Source organism: Antechinus flavipes, chromosome 3 (genome assembly GCF_016432865.1).
Source record: "Antechinus flavipes isolate AdamAnt ecotype Samford, QLD, Australia chromosome 3, AdamAnt_v2, whole genome shotgun sequence".
Taxonomy (NCBI): Eukaryota; Metazoa; Chordata; class Mammalia; order Dasyuromorphia; family Dasyuridae; genus Antechinus; species Antechinus flavipes.
In genome coordinates this window covers 381,697,347-381,718,014 of record NC_067400.1, presented here as the reverse complement: position 1 = coordinate 381,718,014, position 20,668 = coordinate 381,697,347, and the positions used below count along the sequence as shown (strand labels likewise).

Sequence of the window (20,668 nt, the reverse complement as noted above, 5' to 3'; positions counted from 1 at the left end):
TCACCTCCTGAGAGCAGTTACAAAACAGTGTCCACCCATACACTGCTGTGGGAAACTGGGGAATGTGCAGATAATATCCCAGTCACTAATACAGGTAGACAATGAGTGACTTATCAACCAGGAGAAGTAGTAGCATCAGGTTTACTGATACAGATTCCCAATAAGCAATCTGTTGATAGTCTCCCAGATTCTGACTCCAAGCAACAAAATCCAGGAATATATTTGACAGCGGCTGTGACAGCTGACCAACCTATGCTCACTATCTATATAAATGGCATACCATTAGAAGGATTGGTAGACACTGGTGCAGATTGTACAGTCATTAGAGGTGCCAACTGGCCTAGTCTCTAGACAAAAATTAAGGCAGACACCTACATGTCTGGCATAGGAGGATCAATAGCAGCTGAAGTTAGTGCTATCCCTTTGAGATGGACTTTTGAAGGCAAAACAGGAGTTTTTACTCCTTTTATAGTTGAAAAAATCATCATCAATCTGTGGGGAAGAGACATTTTAAGACAATTAGGATTACAAATGAGCACTTTGGTTTTTTAGGCAGGGCTGCTGTTGAAGGCCTGCCAACACTTTCCCCTGTTCGTATACAAAGGAAAACTGATATACCAGTGTGGATAGAATAGTAGCATTAGCTAGCGATAAAATTCAGGCCTTATTCTAGTGCAAGAGCAACTTGACCAAGGACACTTATAACCTTCTCTAAGTCCTTGGAATTCCCCAGTAGTTGTTATAAGAAAAAAAAATTGAAAAATGGATGATGTTGAATGATTAAAGAAAAGTAAATGAACAGATGGAAACTATAGGAACTCTTCAGCCTGGACTTCCAAGTCCTACTCAATTGCTGAGAGAATGGCCTCTTTGGGTTATAGATATTAAGGATTATTTCTATTCTATCTCTCTAGATAAGGAGAATATGAAAAGATTTGCCTTTTCAGTGCCCAGTGTTAATTTAGATTTAGGTCTTTATACAATTAACTTCTTGATTTTTGATAAAGATGCATTGGCTCCACCAACAGGTTTTATAACCCACTGGAAGGACAGTGTCCTGTGCGAGCAGCTCCACTATCTTCAGATAATCACCAGGTGATGTGGAGAGACCGAGAAAGTGGTGAATGGAAGGGACCAGAGAGGGTAACTGCTTGGGGGAGAGGGTTTGCTTGTATCTCTACAGATGGAGAAGAAATCAGATGAGTGTCAACAAGCCGTGTTTGCCTAGTCCATGGGAGAGAGACAAAGCAGACTCTTGAAATGAAGGAGTAAACCCAAGAAACATTGGGTGGTTCCATTGCTGACTGTGCCCACCACTGAAAGAGCATGACAGTTATGGCATTTGACTCATAGACATCAAAATTGTTGGACTTCAAAACTCTCAGGAATCTGTGGAATCCCTGAGACATGAAAAGATTGTTGTTGGACTTGAAAACCCTCAGGAATCATTGGATTCTCTGAGACATGATAAGATTGTTGTAGGATCTGAAAACCCTCAGGAATCATTGGATTCTCTGAGACATGATGGAACTGTTATTGGGCTTGAAAACCCTCAAGAATCATCGGATTTTCTGAGAAATGATAAGACTGTTGTAAAACTTCAAAATCTGCAGGAATCATTGGATTCCCTAACACATAAAAAGACTGTGGCAGGACTTCAAAAAATTGCAGGGATCATTGGATTCCCTGACACATGAAGCAATGGACAATAGATTGGTTTTGGAATATCTCTTGGCTGCTGAAGAAGGCGTATATGTGACTGTTGTTTATATACCCTCCTTCTAGGACTTCTGGAAATCTCTTACAACACCATGTTGATTTATATTGTTTATTATATCACTACTTGCATGTACAATTCATGTTTGTTACACCACATTGAGCCTGCACTGGCTGTGGGGAGAGTCATCACTAACAGTCTGCGTGTTATTGCTATGTGCTTGTGTAATATCTCCATGCTGATGGGTTTGTGCATACCTGTTTCTAATAAGACCTTCAGCTCAGAAACCCGTTAACAATATCTGGCTTGACTCCCCACTTCCCTTTGGTGCTTTTTATCTCTCTTCCTGAGAAGTTAGGGAGGGCGTGATCATCTTTTTAGTGCTTTCACCCCCCTTTCTGAGAAGTCAGGGGAGCATGATCACCTCCTTTTTGGGGTTCTCACCTCCCTGAGAAGTCAAGGATAGTGTGACCATCTTTGTTCTAAAACAAAAGAAAGTGAGAGATGTAAAAGGTTGAAACTGAGTTGATACACTGGGGTGGGACAACCAAGCACTTAAGGTTAATTACTGATTAGACAATACTCTCTTAGCATATGCTTGGAAAATGGCTCTTCCCACTATTCTGTGATGGTTCAATCTTTTGGTGTATACAGAGAATTGTGGGAGGGATCAGGGGGTGGAGTAAGACAAGTCCGAGTCACGTTGGCAGTAGGCGAGGAGAAGGAAGGTTGTAGAGATCCTGTGTCCATTCCCTTCACTTCTACCCCTAAAGGCCAAGAATAAAGACCAAGGACTTTTGCTTATCCTGACTCTGGCTGATTCTAAGGTATCCAGGGCACTAACTCGGTTTTCACAGAATGTGTTTGTATTTCTTACAGCTGCACATTGTTAGTAATATATAAAAATGCTGATGATTTATGTGGATTTATTTTGTATCCTGCAAATTTTCTAATGTTGTGGATTATTTCTAATAGGTTTTTAGTAGACTCTCTGGGGTTGCCTAAGTATACCATCATATCATCTGCAAAGAGTGATAATTTGGTTTCCTCATTACCTACTCTAATTACTTCAATCTCTTTCTCAACTCTTATTGCTGAAGCTAGCATTTATAATACAATATTGCATAGTAATGGTGATAGTGGGCAACCTTGTTTCACTCCTGATCTTATTGGAAATGGTTCCAGTTTATCCCCATTACATATGATGCTTACTGATGGTTTTAAGTAGATGCTACTGACAATTTTAAAGATAAGTTCATTTATTCCTATACTCTCTAGTGTTTTTAATAGGAATGGATGTTGGATTTTATCAAATGCTTTTTCTGCATCTATTGAGATACTCATATGTTTTTTGTTAATTTGGTTATTGATATAGTCAATTATGCTAATAGTTTTTATAACATTGAACTAGCCCTGCATTCTTGGTATAAATCCTACTTGGTCATGGTGTATTATCCTGGGGATGACTTTCTGTAATCTCTTTGCTAATATTTTATTTAAGATTTTTGCCTCAATATTCATTAGGGAAATTGGTCTATAATTTTCTTTCTCTGTTTTCATCCTACCTGGTTTAGGTATCAGTACCATCTCTGTGTCATAAAAGAAATTTGGTAGGAGTCCTTTACCTATTTTTTCAAATAGTTTATATAGTATCAGATTTAATTGTTCTTTAAATGTTCATGTAAATCCATCTGGCCTTGGAGATTTTTTCCTTTGGAAGTTGATTAATAACTTGTTCTATTTCTTTTTCTAAAATGGGATTATTTAAGTAATGTATTTTCTCTTCTATTAACCTAGGTAATGTACAGTTTTGTAGGTATCTCTCCATTTCAATTAGGTTATCAAATTTATTGGAATAAAGTTGGGCAAAATAACTCATAATTATTGCTTTAATTTCCTCTTCATTGGTGGAAAGTTCTTCTTTTTCATTTCTGAGACTAACAATCTGATTTCCTCTTTCCTAATCAAATTAACTAAAGGAATATTTATTTTGTTATTTTTTTCATAAAACAAACTCAATTTATTTATTAATTCAATAGTTTTATTTTCAGTTTTATTAATCTCCCCTTTTATTTTCAGAATTTCAAATTTGGTATCTGAGAATTTTTGATTTGTTCTTTTTCTAATTTTTTTTTTAAGCCCAACTCATAGATCTTCTTTTTTCTGTATTTTATGCAAGTAAGCATCTAGAGATATAAATTTTACTCTCATTACTGCTGTGGCTGCATCCCACAAATTTTAATATGTTATCTCATTATTGTCATTCTCTTGGATAAAGTTGTACCAATCATTTGCTGTGTCATCCATTCATTCTTGGATTAGATTATTTAATTTCCAATTAATTTTTGGTCTATTTTCTCTTTTCCTTATATTGCATGTGATTTTTATTGATTATGATCTGGAAAAAATACATTTACTATTTCTGTCTTTCTGCATTTGATTTTGAGGTTTATAATGACCTAATACATTGTCAATTTTTGTATAGTTCCATGAACTTCTGAGAAAAAAATAAACTCCCTTCTGTCTCCATTCAATTTTCTCCAAAGATCTATCATATCTAATTTTTCTAACATTTTGTTTACTCCTTTAACTTCTTTCTTATTTATTTGGTGGTTCAATTTATCTAGTTCTGAGAGAGCAAGATTGAGATCCCCCAGTAGTATAGTTTTGCTGTCTATTTCTTCTTGCATCTCTCTTAACCTTTCCTCTAGGAATTTAGATGATATACCATTTGATGTATATATGTTTAGTATTGCTATTGCTTCATTATCTATGGTACCCTTTAATAAAATATAGTTTCCTTCCTTATCTCTTTTAACTAGATCTATCTTTGCTTTTACTAGATCTAAGATCAGGATTGCTACCCCTGCTTTTTTTTTTTTCTTCACCTGAAGCATAATATATTATGCTCCAGCTCTTTACCTTCACTCTTTATGTATCACTATACTTTAAATGTGTTTCTTGTATACAATATATATGGTTCTGGTTTTTAATCCAGTCTGCTATCCACTTCCATTTCATCCCCATTCACATTCACAGTTAATTAATTCTGTATTTCCTGCCATCTTATTTACCCTCAGTTATGCTTTTCTCTTTCCTTTCCCCTTTCCCTTCTCCCCAGTATTTTGCTTTTGAGGACCATCTCGTTTAAACAGCTCTTCTCCTTTACAGCTCCTGCCCCTTTTTTGTACCTTTCTCCTAATAATTCTGTTTTCCCTTCTATTCGTCTTTCCCTTCCTTTTCCCCTTTTTCCCTCTTACTTCCCTATAAGGTGGGATAAGTTTCTCTGTGAAACCAAATATGTCTAATATTCTCTCTTTGCGCCAAATCTGATGAGAGTAAAATTCACACAATGCTCATCCCCTTCTTTTCTTACCCTCAATTATAATAGGTTTTCTTTGCCTCTTCATGAGATGCAATTTCCCTTATTTTACCTCATTTTTCATCTTTTACCCCTTTCTATCTCCAGTTTCTTTTTCATATTATCATAATAAAATCAAATTATACCTGCACTCTCCAAGTATTCCCATAACAGAAATAAATTCTGAAGTTCCTTCCTTTTTACCTTTTTGTTTCTCTTGAGTTCTGTGTTTAGAGATCAAATATTTTGTTCAGTTCTGGTCTTTTCATTAGAAATAGGTGAAATTCATCTTTATCATTGAATATCCATCTTCTTCCCTGAAAGATAATGCTCATTTTAGCTGGATAGCTTATTCTTGGCTGTAATCCAAGTTCCTTTGCCTTTTGGAAAATCAGATTCCAGACTCTTTGCTCCTTTTAAATTGGAAGCTGCTAGATCCTGGGTAATCCTAATTGTGGCTCCTCAGTATTGAAATTGTTTCTTTCTGGCTGTTGCAATACCTTTTCCCTGATGCAATAGTTCTGCAATTTAGCCACAATTTTCCTTGGGGATTTAATTTGGGAGTCTCTTTCAAGAGGTGATCTGTGAATTCTTTCAATGGCTATTTTACCTTCTAATTCTAAGATATCAGGGAAGTTTTCTTTTATGATTTCCTGTAACATAATGTCCAAGTTCTTTCTTTCATCATGGCTTTCAGGAAGTCCAACCATCCTTAGATTTTCTCTCTTAGATCTATTTTCCAGGTCAGTTGTTTTTCCTAGGAGGTATTTCATATTTTCTTCTATTTTATAATTTTTTTTGTTTTGTTTGACTAATTCTTTGAAGTCTTATTGAACCATTTGTTCAATTCTTATTTTTAGTGTATTATTTTCTTCAGTTACCTTTTTTAGCTCCTTTTATATTTGGCCAATTGAATTGTTTGTTTGTTGCATTTTTTTTTCCCTTTCAGAAATTTTGTTTTTCAATGAATTGGTATCTTTTTCATATCTATTTTGTAGAGCATTATATGCTTTTCCCATTCCTTCTTGCAATTATCTCATTCTCCCCCTCCACCCTCCCCTTTTTTCTTCTAACTTTCTTTTAAGATCCTTTATGCAATCTTCCAAGAAAGCCTTGTGAAATGGGAACCAGCTCATATCTCCCTCTGGGGCTTCATTTGGAAGTGATTTGCTTTTAGGAACTTGACGTCTGTTCTCGCTCTCTGTAAAAGCTGTCTATAGTTCTTTTTGTTGTTTTGTTCATATTTTTTTAAGTGTTGAGGTTTGCTCTTAACTGAAAGGAGTAACAGCTGTTTCAGTTTGCCCAGGTTGCTGGTTGACTTCAGGTGCTGGGTAATTGCAACTAGGTCTCTCAGTCTTCCAGGGCTCAGTGGTTTACAATTTGCCTTTTGTAGCAAATCCACCAAACTACCTGCTTGTAACCAGGACAGAGTACTCTAAGAGGCTCACAGAACATTCCCAGATACATGGAAGCTGCAGTGTTCTGACTTCCTGTCCCAACTTCTTGTCCCATCTCCCTGTACTGCAATCTGGGTTAAGCTGACTGTCCCCTTGCTCGTTTGAAACAGACCTGTTCTGAAATTCTTCCAAGGTATCTTGCTCTGGGAATGTAATGTACTCCAAATATTTGTGAGTTCTTTGATTCCAAAACCAGTTTAGAGGATTAGTCTACTTGTTGGTTTGAAAGAAAGTCAGAGTTGGTTTGAGAGAAGGTCAGAGGAGGGCACAGAAAGTCCTGTCTGCTCTCACCATCTTGGCTCCTCCCCCCTAATATGCAGTATTCATGATGAGGAACAATTTTTGTTTATTTATTCTAATACAAACATGACAGGTATTTATATTTGCATTCTCATGATCTTAAATATGCATTTTAAGAATGAAATTTTAAGAGACCATTATTTCTTTGTAAAGGTGTTTCATAGTTTAAAATCAATTTTACAATTCAGATTGAAATTTATTCAATTATGAATGTTAACTTTATTTGAAGTTAATTCAGCAATACCAGTCACTGGTTTCAATATATTGGAGGGAAAGGGAGAGGGAGAGAGAGAAAGAGAGAAATAGAGAGAGAGAAGAGAGGGAGAGGGAGAGGGAGAGGGAGAGGGAGAGAGAATGATGAGAGAGAAGAGAAAGAGGGAGGGAGGGAGAGCTTCCTCAACATCATCAAGATTAGACTAATTTAACCAGTGCTCTGTACATTGTAAATGCTTAATAAATATTTGCTGAATGGAATTAGACTTACAGCTTATTTTTCTGTTAGAAGTAAATGGACTTTATATTTGTAAGGGAATTTGTGGGAATTCTTTATATGTGTATAGACATTTGCATCAAGCTAGACTCTTTTTAAAAATCATCAGATGCTAATGTTCAGATACTTTTTGAATCTAATTGCTGAAAATATTTTTTCAATTCACAAAAAAATTATTATTTATGGAGAAAAAAATGGGGGTGTCTGAGCAGAATTTATTATTCTTACTTAGGTGAAATACAAAAAAAGGAAAAAAAAAACAAGGGCAGCAATCATAATATTGAACAAAATAAAAGCAAAAAAAAAAAAAGACAGATCTGATTTAAAGAAATAATCAGGAAAATACCATGTTTGTTAAAAGACATAGACAATGAACTAAAAATCATACTGAACAAAAATGTGTCAAATGTCATAGAATCCAAATTCTTAGAGATGAAGAATAAAAAAAAAAGAAATAAAATTGTACTAGTAGAGGACCTCAATTTACTTTTCTCAAACCCAGATAAGTTTAACAAACTAAACAAGAAAGAAATTAAGGAGATGATTAGAATTATAGTAAAGTTAGAGATGATACTGAGTAGAAATGGAATATAATCTTTTCTTGGTTGTGCATGGCACCTTCCCCTAAATTGATCATGTATTAAAAAATCTCATAAACAAATGTAAAATACCAGAAATATTAAATATATTCTTTTCAAACCATAATGCAATAAAAATATTCTTGATACAGAGCCTTGGAAACATAACTTCAAAATTAATTTGAAACTAAATAATCTAATCCTAAAAAATTAGTGGGTCAAAGAACAAATTATAGATAATTAATTATTCATTAAGATAAAGAAAGCCATGAGATAACATGCCAAACTTTGTTTCATTGTTGTTGTGAGTGTTGAGTCATTTCATTCACATCCAGCAAGTTAAAGGACTTGCACAGAGTTACATAGCTAGTTAATGTCTAAAACCAGATTTGAACTAAGGAATATGAGTCTTCTGATTTTAAACCTGGCACTCTACTTGCTTTGCCACTACCACAGTACATAAGGAAAATTTTTACTTCTGAATGCTTATGTCAATAAACTAGTAAAATTAAAATACAGAATTGGGGATGCTACTGAAAAAGACTGGAAAAACAACAAATTTTAAAACATACAATTAAAGGCAAAAATAAAAATTGTAAAAATTATGAGAGATTAATACAATTTAAAGTTAAAAATTAAAATAATAAATAAAATTAGAATTTTTAAAAATAGAGTAAGCCATTGGAGTTTTTTAATTTAAAAAAGAAAGAAAAGCAAATTATCAATACAAAAATTGAAAAGCATGAATGCATAAATATTGTACCTGAAATTAAAGGAATTGTCAGGAGCAATTTTCCTTAGCTCAATGCCAATAGCATTGACAATTTAACTGAAAAAATTAATATTTACAAAAATATAACAGAAATGAAAAAAAAAAAAACAATTCCATCTCAAAAAAAAAAAAAAAACAAACAAACAATTCCATCTCAAAAAAAAAAAAACAATTCCATCTCAAAAAAAAAAAAAAAAAAAAAAAAAACAAGGGCAGCAATCATAATATTGAACAAAATAAAAGCAAAAAAAAAAAAAAAAAAATACAATCCATAAATGAACTGCTTAAGGGAAAAAATAAAATAGCAGGGCCAGGTGGATTTACAGGTGGATTTTAAGAATAATATACTACCTAAACTAGTTTACTTATTCAATGCTATGCTAATCATATTAAGAAAGATTATTTTACAGAGCTAGAAAAAATAATAGCAAAAGCACAATTCATCTGGAGCAACAAAAGATCAGAACTATTAAAGGAATCAGTCAAAAAAAATTGAAGGAAGGGATCTAGTAGCAACATCTCAAACTATGTTACAAAGTGATGATAATTAAAACAATTTGGTACAAAATATAGAGAAACAAATAAGCACAATAACATGTTTGATAAACCCCCAAGTCCCAGTTATTGGAACAAGTACTCTATTTCACAAAAAAAAAAAAACAATTCCATCTCAAAAAAAAAAAAATACAATCCATAAATGAACTGCTTAAGGGAAAAAATAAAACAGCAGGGCTAGGTGGATTTACAGGTGGATTTTAAGAATAATATTTTTTTTAATTAATTCTAAGAGTATAAAGAATACTCTTTAAAAAGGGTATAGAAATCCAACCAAATTCATTCTATGGTTTTAGTATCTAAACTGGGAAACTAAAAAAGAGAGAGAAAGAAAGACATAAACTAATTTTCCTGGTAGATATTAATGGAAATGAATTAAACAAAATATTAACAAGGAGCTTATAGCAATATTTCACAAAGATTATACACTATAACCCCACCCCTGAGACATATGTCAGGAATATAGGACTTGCCAATATGAGGAAAAGTATCAATATAATTTATACTATGAATAACAAAAAAAAATTACAGGATTATACCAAAGTGTGCATAAAAAGCTTTTAATAAAATATAACACTCATTCCTACTTAAAACGCTATATGAGCAGAGAAATAATTCATCAATGTTTTTATGTATTATCCAAAAAAAAAACAAAAAACCGAGGAAGAGATAGAAAGAGAAACTGTGTTTAAATGACTGCAGACAATATAAAATACTCCTAAAACAGACACAGGAAGATGAGCACAATTATAAACAATGTTCACATGAATAAAGACAGATCTAAATAATTGGAGATTTATCAATTACTCATGTATAGTTCAAGCTAATATAATAAAAATGACAATACTACCTAAACTAGTTTACTTATTCAATGCTATGCTAATCATATTAACAAAGATTATTTTACAGAGCTAGAAAAAATAATAGCAAAAGCACAATTCATCTGGAGCAACAAAAGATCAGAACTATTAAAGGAATCAGTCAAAAAAATTGAAGGAAGGGATCTAGTAGCAACATCTCAAACTATGTTACAAAGTGATGATAATTAAAACAATTTGGTACAAAATATAGAGAAACAAATAAGCACAATAACATGTTTGATAAACCCCCAAGTCCCAGTTATTGGAACAAGTACTCTATTTCACAAAAAAACTGTTGGGAAAACTGGAAAGTGTGGGATAAATTAGGCATAAACCAACATCCCACAGAGTTTATGTCCAAATAAAAGATGGAAAAGTCCAGAGGAGGTAAAATAGGTAACTTTAATTACATAAAATTAAAAGATTTTTCACAAATAAAACCAATGTAGTCAAACTTAGAAGAAAACAGGAAGAAACAGAGGAAAGAAAAATTGACAGCAAATTTCTCTGATATAGGTCTCATTTCTCAAATAGAGGAAGAACTAGACCAAATTTATAAATATTAAGAGCCAATTTCCAATTGATAAATGGTCAAATGATATGAATGGGAAGTTTTTAGAGAAAAAAAATCAAAGTTATCATCATTTCAAAATGCTCACTATTGATTGGAGAAATGAAAATTAAAACAACTCAGAGGGTACTACCTGACATCTCTCAGAATGACTAAGATAATAAAAATGGAAAATGACAAAGCTAGAGGGGATGTGGTGAGAATATAGGTTCACTAAAGCACTGGTGGTGGACTGTCACCCAACTATTTGAGTGAACAATCTGAAATTACCCTTAGGGCTTATAAAACCTCACATACTCTTTGACCTGTAATACTGCAGCTAACATTATAGCCCAAGGAGATCAGAGAAAATGGGTAAGGACTATATATACAAATATATTTATAGCATCTCTTTTTTATGGTGTCAAAGATGTAGAATCTGATGGAATGCCCATCAATTGGGGAATGGCTGAAAAAATTATGATGGAATACTCTTGTGGTGTAAGAAAAGATGAAGGAGATAATTTCAGAGAACCTGAGAAGACTTATAAAAACTGACAAAAAGTGAAATAAGCAGAACCAGGAGAACAATATAAATAGTGATAACAATATTGTAAAGAAAGGGGATCAAAAGGATTGGAAAAAATTAAAGAGGAGAAATAAAAGATTTAGGAAAATCTGTTGAGTAAAATATGCAAACACACCATCTCTATGTTTCTCTGTCTCTCACTTCTCAGAAAGAAATCCAAACTGCTGCAGCAACTTCTTTAGGGATGCTTTTACTTCCTTGTTCCTCAGGCTGAAGATCAAGGGGTTCAGCATAGGAGTGACCAGATTATTCAGGATCTGAACAGTGGCATTCAGCCAAGGATTGGGGGTAGGTTGTAAGTAAATGAGGACCACAGGTATGTACAAAAGAAGAATGGCTGTAAGGTGAGCACTGCAAGTGGAGAAGGCTCTATACTGTCCCTCTGTTGTGCGGATCTTCAAGATGGAATAAAGAATGCAGCTATATGAAGTAAGAATGAGGAGGAAGCAGCTAAGTGATATAAGTCCCACACTGATAAAACCCACCAACTCCAGGGCTGAGGTATCTGCACAAGCTAATTTCAGCATCACTGGGATATCACAGAAGTAATAGTCCACCTTATTGGGTCCACAGTAGGGCAATTGGAAGGTAAGGGCAGTGAGGAAAGTGGCCTGAATACAGCCCAAAAATGAAGACCCGAGGGCTAATATGACACACACCTTAGGGCTCATGATGACTGTGTACCACAGAGGGAAACAGATGGCAACAAAGCGATCATAGGCTATCACAGTACAGAGAAAACACTCAGTGCAGCCAACAAAATGATAGAAAAAGAGTTGATATATACAACCCGCATATGAGATTGCATGACTTTTTCCAGACAGATAGGACAACATTTTAGGTGAACTCACTGAAGGGAAAAAAATGTCCAAAATAGATAGCTTATACAGAAAGAAATACATGGGTGTATGAAGGCGAGATGAAGAGATAATGGCCAATAAAATCATCAGGTTCCCCAGCAGGGTGCAGAAATAGAAAGATAAAAACACAATAAAAAGTTGAATCTCCATTCCCTCAGTATGAGGGATTCCCAAGAGAATAAACTCAGTCACCATTGTATAATTCTTCATCTGTGTGAAAGAAAAATCAACCAAACCCTGGTAGGGAGTACACTGGATGCCAAAGAGTGGGTTCTAGTGTCAGAGATTGAAGGCAAGGTTCAATGCACATAATACAAATATACCTGTAAAAGGGGAAAAAACTCTATTGGTTTTAGAATAGAAGACTTTGGGCTGCTTTCTGACATAGAGCTCATATTTATAGTTCTAAGTTACAAAATGCTCTCATATTTGCTACCTCATATGAGAGACAGTGTAGCATAATGGATAGTGTCCTGGACTTGAAGTAAGAAAGATCTGTGTTTGAAAATTACCTTAGACATTTACAAGTCATCTAATGCTAGCCAAGTCAATTATTCATCATCATAATCATCATTTTCTTCTTCAACATCATCACCAACATCATCATCCAGTTATGCATCTCCAAATGTCTCTTAAAACTCTCAAACTGAATGTTCCTTAGGCATCTCAAACCCAATGAGTCAAAATATGATATGATATTTACTCTAAAGTTTCCTCCTTTATGGACCACTCTAATAAATAGTATTAAGGGCACCATCATCTTTCTAATCACGAGGCCTACAACCTTGATTTCTCTATCACCCTATATATACAACTCATTGTTAAATCTTCCCTTCTACCTTGTTTATTGAGTTTTTTGTTCTTTCTCCATACCCACACAGTAACAACACTAGCCTTATTGATACAGTCTTGTATGGTCTCTCTGGCTTATCTCTCCACTTTAAAGCATCCTTCACTCAGTGTTAAAATATTCTTTCAAAAATAAATCTGGAAATTCTAGCCAGGATTTCCATATTTTCTGAAAAAGGTAAAAGACATTGATCCAACCTCTTTCTTCCTAAATTGTGAGACAAGAAGCTCACATCTACTTTACCTGGCCCAGATAAACAGCATAAGACTGGAGCCCCCCAGTAAGAAGCACTCAGTGGAATGTCTCTCCGAGTCAGGGGCCCTTGAATGGGCTGATTGAGCTCCTTATTGATAGCAATATAGGCAGTGTGAGAGGAGACAACTCCTGACTGAAGGCTGATATCCACCACTTTTTTCTTGTCTTTTGCAGCATCCTCTAAGTTTCCATCAAGGGTCTGGATCATGGACTTGGCAGCCAAACGGTGAATGGTAAGTCTGGAAAGAGACAATCTTCTGTGCTACCCCTGGGGACCTGGGAAGACAGTCCTAACCCCCAAATCCAAGGCTTCCCAATACAGATAGGGAATAAGAGGAAAAGAAGGATGTGTCAATATGAGGGAAATTAATGAGAAATTAAAGAGATTCCTGAGGAAAAGAAGCCTCAGGAATGGGCAGGTAATCAGAAATGTTTGGAAAGACTTGTACAAATTGATACTGAGGGAAGTGAGCAGAACCAGGAACACAGTGTACATAGAGAAAGATTATGTAACAATCAACTATAATAGACTTAGCTCTTCTCAGCAATAAAATGATCTAAGACAATTGGAACTTGGGATGGAAATGCTATCTGTACATAAAAGAGAACTATGGAGAATAAAAGCAGATTGAAGCATACTATTTTCACCTTTTTGTTTGCATTTTTTTCTCATGGTTTTTCCCTTTTGTCCTGACTTTTCTTTGACAACATGACTAATATGGAAATATGTTTAAAATGGTTATACATGTATAACCTATACCAGATTGCTTACTGTCTAAGGGAAGGGGAAATGAAAGAAGAGAAGGAGAAAAAAATTTTGCAACTCAATACCATATGAAAAATGAATGTTGAAAGGTATTTTTACATGTAATGAGAAAAATAAGATACTTCTGAAATAAAATAAAATAAAATAAAATAAAATAAAATAAAATAAAATAAAATAAAATAAAAAATGAATAGATAGGTTATAAAAGAGGCAGAAATCACCAAGGATTCTTACTTGTCATCTGCTTTGAGATTCAGGGAGAATGGCACCGTGTTCCTGAAGCCATCACTTTGGATCTTGTATTGAAGACATACCTCACCTGCTGCCTCTTTGGACTAAAATAGTATAAGTAGAAAGGTCAGGTAGTAGATAGCTCATTAAAGGAAGTGTCTAGGTCTAAAAGACAAGCATAAGATATTAGTTCTAGAACTTGCAGTGATCTAAGAGGCCCAAAGGAGATCAAGTTCTAGATCATAAGTCATAAGCATCTGAGATGAGATTTGAACCCAGGCCCATAGCGAGTACTCTGTCCCATGTACCATGCTAAATCAGAATGGAGTAATATTCAGGCAAAAAAAAAAAAAAAACCATTAAGAATCAGGTACCCCACAAGGGAAAAGAAATTAAAACATCTGTTCATCCCTTATACATGCTAATCTCTAGATAAACCATAAACCCACCCACTGACAAAAAAAAAAAAAAAGCCTAAAATAATGTTTAAACATTGGCTGCTATACCCATGGAATCCAAAAGTAGAATGGAGACTTACTGCATTTGTCCCTTTCAACTGGGCATAGACAATTAACCTCTGACCCTGGAAGATGACAGCAGGAGCTGGAGAGAGTAACGTAGTCTCCATCCCAGGGGGGAGAGTCCAGGTCAGGGAGACATCCTGGACCACCGGCTGCAGGGCCCGCTTTAGAGACCGGAGGGCCTGAGGGAACAGAGTGAAAGCTGCAGAGATGGAAATGGGAGGGACTTCTAGAAAAGCAGGGTTTAGAAGAAGGGATGGGTCTTGAAGGGAGAAAATAATTAAGGCTTGAAAAGATATTTCCTCCTCCTTAGTCAGGTGAGAAATCAGGCTTCAGTCTTCCAAACAGCTGAATACATCATCGCTCTTTCTTTGTTTTCCACAGTTCTTTTTTGTCATTTCAAGGGATACTAGGATAGTGGGATTTTTACAGTTGAAAACAATGGTAAGTCTAAGTGGCAGAAGCAGAACCTCCAGGAAAGCAAGGAAAGGTCCTGGTCTCTGAGGTCTTTACACTGGTCTTTATACATTTCAATCCCTTCATATTTATTTTCCTTAAGCATTCATCTGTCATGACCAGAGATTTTTCCAGGGAATACCTTTGATCCCTTTCAACACATAGATCTACATCTATAAAGTCCCAAGGCCCAGAAAGGGAAAAAGTTCCATTTCACCCGTCCCAGGCACATTTTCCAAGCACCTAAATACACAAAAAGAGCTACAGCCCAGAACATGGGGACAAGGACATATCCCTGCTCTGGTAGCTATTGTGGTGCCTCAGTCTGAAATAAGTGCTTTTGGAGGAAAACAATAAGATAATCATGCTACCTTGGGCTGCATTCTGTCCTTGCCTGTGATGAATTCTGCAGTACCTCCAGCTGCTCGAGCAATGCCTTTAATAAGGCTGGTGGAAGCCCCTTCTCCAATTCCAAAAGAGAAACATCTGCAATGAGAAGACAGCAGGTGGCCAAAGGAAGTCTTGGGGAAAAGTTCCTGACTCCTACTTAGTGGGGAATTAAAGATTAAGTTTCTTAGGGGATGTGGTTCTGGTTAGGGATTAGAGTCATTCTTTAGGTACCCAGGCAGTTCATCATGACAGAATCATAGTCGGCAAATAAGAAAGAACCTCAGAGGCTCTTTGGCCTCCATCTTTCATTTTATAGAAGAAACTGAGGAACACAGAAATGATAAGTATTTGTCAAAGGCTAAATCCCAAAAATCAAACCTGTGATTCTGGTTGTTTTGCTGAACTTCAGCAATGACCTTCCATGTATCACATACTTCTCCATCTGTGAACACAAAGAGCTGCAGAGGGAGATAAGAAGTTAGACTCTACTAAAGCCACTGCAGGTTGCTCAGCCCAGAATCTCCCATCGTATAATAATATTAACAATATCATTATCATTTATATATCATATATATAATTTCACATTTAAATCGCAATGACATAAATCATAATTAGATCAATATATCATAATATAAAGTTTCAACTACTATTGTAGTACCAAGTGCAAAGGATGAGACTCCCCTTCTGGGAAGGGAAACTCTATTAAACCTCTCCAGTGTGTTCTTACTATTGATTTAAAATGAGGCAGTTACATAGTACAAGTCCTGGAGTCTTTTGAAGAAGTTCAAATCTAACATCAGGTACTTATTAGTATGTGATTCTGGGCAAATCATGTAACCCCAACTGCCCCAGAAAACCAGATCACTCCTGACTTCAGACAGAATTAAGTGCTGAGGACATATCAACAAAATTTGTGTCTTCCTTGCTCCCAGTCTAAGTTCCTTACCTGCCGAGGGTGGCCTGGCCTGCAGGATTTTCTATAAATGTCCTTCAGTGGCTCTAAGATTTCAGTTCCTCCCAGATCAGCATCAAGAGCTTTTACTCTCTTCACGGCTTCCTCCATAGACTGCTGTGTGTATACCACACTCTCTCTGAGATACATACATAAGAGTTCCATGAGAGACATTTTCTAATGATGTTAGGAACTTAAACCTATTGTCCAATTCTTATGATCCCCAAAGCTCCAAAGACAGATTTTATACTACCTCTTCACAAATTCTGGGATTATATTGTTTATAATATCTCCCTTAAAACTGTCCTATTTTATCTCCATCCTCTTCCTGACCTCTGTGACTCTAGCTAGACTCACGGAAAGAATGAATCAAAGGATGATCCAAATCCATAGATATTGAAAAAACAGCCAAGGGGTAAGCTCTTCAGCAGCAGGACCAGAGTTTCCTGAATGAGAAAAAAGGTAGAGAAGAATTTTTTTCAAAAAGTTTGATAATTTTCACCTTTGTGATATTTCAGTTTCACCTGTTCTCCCTCCCTTCCAGGATTCCTGTCCCAGTGAACTGTCCCTTAGTCACATTCACATTTAGCCCACCAAAAGGAAATAGTAGTAATTTAATTAAGTAATTTAAGATAAGTTTAATCTTATAAATTTCATTTTTACTCCTGAAAAAAGTATATGTAAAACAAGTATAAAAGGAAAAAGAATCTGGTACCTTTGCACTCTCTATGCGCGACTGGATACCTCCTTGATTATTCATTGGACAGGACATGCTCCCTGAGCGGTCCATGAGGAAGATAAATTCACCAGTGCTCTCACCCTGAGACTCAGGGATGCTAGGATAGAAACTCACCATCACAGCTGGATCTCCCATCAGGGAACCTACCCAGTGGTAAAAATAAAGGCTGTCATTTGGGATTGAAATTTACAGCTCTGCTTGACTGCAGAAGACAGTCTTAAACTTTTTCTACTAGTGAGTCATTTTCACCTGAGAAATTTCTATGTGACCCTGGGTATATAGCTATATAAAATATGTATATAATCAAATATATACTAATAATAAATCATAGTTTTGCAATCCCATAAGTGGTCATAATCCACAATTTAAGACTCAATGAATGGATGATAGTTACCCACAGAAGGGATAATCACACTATTTCCTAGGGTATATGTTCTACTTGACAGTTTTAAAAGGAATTTTATTTCTTCATATTGACCTGAAATCTGTTCAGAAACTATTTGTTGGGGTTTCTTGTCAAGGGATCATGAATAACTTGTTACTGATGGCCTCCATGAGTCTTTCTAGTGCTGAGATTCAGTAATAAATACTAGATATTTAAAGAAAAATAGCTGAACAGCTGGGTCAGTGATCTCTGAAAAACCCTGGCAAATAGGACAGGAAAGACATAGAATGATAGATCAGAGAAATGACATACAATTCTTGAATTTGAAGAAGATATTCAAAGCTTATGTTATTGCTACACAAAATAAGTTATACAGGCCATGATAATAGTGAGAGGCATTCCTAACTGTTTACTCCTACGTGTAAATCCTATGAATGATCAGCTCCCAACTGTGTGCCCAATGTACTCATCTTAAATAAAAGGTGGATAAAATGTAAGATCCTAACAACAAAACAAACCATATAAGCATGCAACAGGGAAGTTATAGTTAGACAACACCTTCTATAAAAAAATCCTGCATTAGATAATAGCATCTGGTCTTCCAATTCTGGGATTCTGAGTCGGTGACTGTATTCACATTATGATTTTATATTAAGTCAAAGGACCAGACAATAATATTCAACAATCAGAACAGTCTCTCTGTTCTTTAAACCTTAGCATTTCTACATTTAGTAAAATTTTTATTATATTAAATTTTCTCTTTTAGTAAGCTAATGAATCTCCTTCTTTGCATTCCTGAGAGCACCACCACATCCCACAGTTACAACCATCCTATTTCAATATTTCTCTGAAATCTTTATTTCACAAGAAGAAGAGTAACAGAAAGTAAGACACAGGACAAATGTCAGCATGCCTGGGAGGCATATCCTCAGCAAGGTAACAACCTCCTGAGATTGGCTCACCTGGTTTAGCATCAGCCTGGCCCAGCTCCACAGAGACACTGGGTGTGTTCACCTCTCTGTAGTAAACCAGAATCTCAACATCCCGATCAAACTTATGCCCTTCAGCCAAGGAAACCTGAATGAGTATGGGCCAGAGAAGAGCAATGATGGGAAAAGAAGGAAATTCCAAGAGTTTTTTCTGGGTTTCCAGATGAGAGCAAGGGGCTGGAGAGTTACCTTCCCATTGTTGAATGACACTCTGAGATGGAGTTAGTATGAAAAAAAAAAAAAAAAGATTTAGATCTAACAGAAGGGGAGAGGGTACAATATGTCCATCTTGTGGGTAAAGTTCAGGATATTGGACAGTAACTAGAAACAAAAGGGAAGGATTCAAGTTTAGAAGTGGGCAGAGGCACCAAGGCAATGGTATTGCCTATCCACTTACCTGGGCAACTGTCTTGTCATCTTCCAGGTACCGCAGAGGACTCAGAGGACAGTTGGACTGGACTTTCTCAATGCCATGGGGAGAACAGACATTGACACTGACTCTAAATGTGTAGGGCAGCTCCTTGCCAGGGAGTCGGGGAATTTGAGAGGTGATATTGTCTGCCTCAGCTGACTCTGCAATGAGTCATCAAATATTTTAGTAAGCGGTGATTGTAACAGGAACTAAGGTCCCTTTTCTTACCTGGGCCACAGGATCCAGGTAAAACCAGATGCCCCCAGTGTTCTTCCATCCCCAATCTGCCAGCCCCTTGTTACCAGAGGAGGCCAGGGTTCTTCACCTTGTAAGAGATAGCGTGGATTCAAGATAGCTGGCAGGACAAAGCGAACAGCCCCATCTGCCTCCAAGGATAGTTCTTGAACATAGCTCAAAGTAACAGCAGCCTTTTGATCAGGGGGCAAATTTCCTATACTGCAGCTAAAGATGTCACCACAGTTGCTATCCTGCTCCAGAAGGAAGGCTTCCTGACCTTGGGAGATAGCATTCTCATAATTCTCCTGGGCCTGAGGGGCAAGAGAAAAACCAGGAATGAGGAAGTCCTAGGAACAAATAAAAGAGGAAAAAATAGTTTTGGAGAGAAAGCCAGAAGGAGAAATAATGAAAGGGATAAGGCAGTCAGAAAGAAAAAAATCACAAAGTTGAGGGTAGAAGCAAGAATCACTCAAGTTGACTTCTCTCCAAATAGTTTCAGTGAAGATACAGAGACAGGGTCAGAAAATGATGATTACCTAGTTCAACCCCTTCATTTTTAGAAGAGAGCACTATGAGAAGAACAGCATTTCAAATGAGGACAAAAGCAACTCAATATTTCCAGAGGAGACTACAATAAAACATACTGAATTAATATGATGAATGCAAGAGGGGAGCCCTGTTGACCCCTAATACCTGCTTCTTCTCTTGTATTTCTGCCACTATACTCTTCCCATCCACCTGTGCCTGGAAGCTATAAACAGCAGAGTCTTCATCCATGGGAAAGACAAAGAATGCTTCCACAGGTTCTTTTTCCTCATTCTTGTAGTCCAGGGTTGCACAAACATCTGCCACGAACTCATGGACAGACACATCCACAGAGATGCTCTTAAGAGGCACTGGAGAAAGGAAATGAATATCAGCCCTCAATTCTCTGCACCAAAGACTCCACAGAAGACCTATAGGGATTTCAGAAGACCTCTCTCCTTTCTTTTGTCCTTGTTTGACTCATAGTAGATTTACTTACCTGGCTGTTTGGAGTTGGTGAGAAGACCACAAGGGGTCATGATGAAACTCTATTTAAAAAGAAAGAAAAAGAAAAGTAAAATTCCAAAGAAATCCATAGATACTATTGAATGAGTTCAACACCACTGTCAGGTCAACTTTTTAAACAATCCACAAATTTAAAGATAAGCAAAAATGGCAGGAAAAGAGATTAACAAGATCAAAGATAAGAGGAATGCCTCCATTCAATCTGAGAGCCCAGTGTCCCAAGTTCCTCTAGCCTCAGGTCCAGTGACTCCCATACTTTCTTACCCACAATGAACTTTAATTAGTGATAGAATTGTATGAACGACTACACATAAGAGCTAGAAGAAAAGTTGTGGCTTCAGCCTCC

General features: G+C 36.1%; 2 protein-coding genes across 18 annotated transcripts in view; both read right to left on the bottom strand.

Annotated features, from left to right (window-relative positions):
* The window catches only part of VWA5A (von Willebrand factor A domain containing 5A), a 62,989-nt gene that overhangs the window by 37,785 nt on the left and 4,536 nt on the right, over positions 1-20,668 (bottom strand). For 7 of the 17 annotated variants that reach the window (XM_051985900.1, XM_051985894.1, XM_051985878.1 and 4 more), the window contains exons 2-12: positions 20,297-20,345; positions 19,966-20,168; positions 19,361-19,583; positions 19,021-19,196; positions 18,597-18,711; positions 17,226-17,392; positions 16,868-16,956; positions 16,505-16,649; positions 15,937-16,016; positions 15,540-15,654; positions 14,730-14,894 (exon numbers count right to left, since the gene is read on the bottom strand). The exons of 6 other annotated variants lie outside the window; for them this stretch is intronic. In XM_051985900.1, coding sequence (XP_051841860.1) covers positions 14,730-14,894; positions 15,540-15,654; positions 15,937-16,016; positions 16,505-16,649; positions 16,868-16,956; positions 17,226-17,392; positions 18,597-18,711; positions 19,021-19,196; positions 19,361-19,583; positions 19,966-20,168; positions 20,297-20,336 — 1,518 coding nt within the window. In that variant the 5' untranslated portion in view covers positions 20,337-20,345. Of the gene's footprint in view, positions 1-14,194; positions 14,296-14,729; positions 14,895-15,539; positions 15,655-15,936; positions 16,017-16,504; positions 16,650-16,867; positions 16,957-17,225; positions 17,393-18,596; positions 18,712-19,020; positions 19,197-19,360; positions 19,584-19,965; positions 20,169-20,296; positions 20,346-20,668 lie in introns of all 17 variants that reach the window. 4 more of the 17 variants (XM_051985882.1, XM_051985898.1, XM_051985902.1 and 1 more) reach the window with 4 other exon arrangements.
* LOC127554413 (olfactory receptor 149-like) lies at positions 10,237-12,324 on the bottom strand. The gene has a single exon (XM_051985904.1). The coding sequence runs from the start codon at positions 12,297-12,299 to the stop codon at positions 11,367-11,369; it is 933 nt and encodes a 310-aa protein (XP_051841864.1). The 5' UTR covers positions 12,300-12,324; the 3' UTR covers positions 10,237-11,366.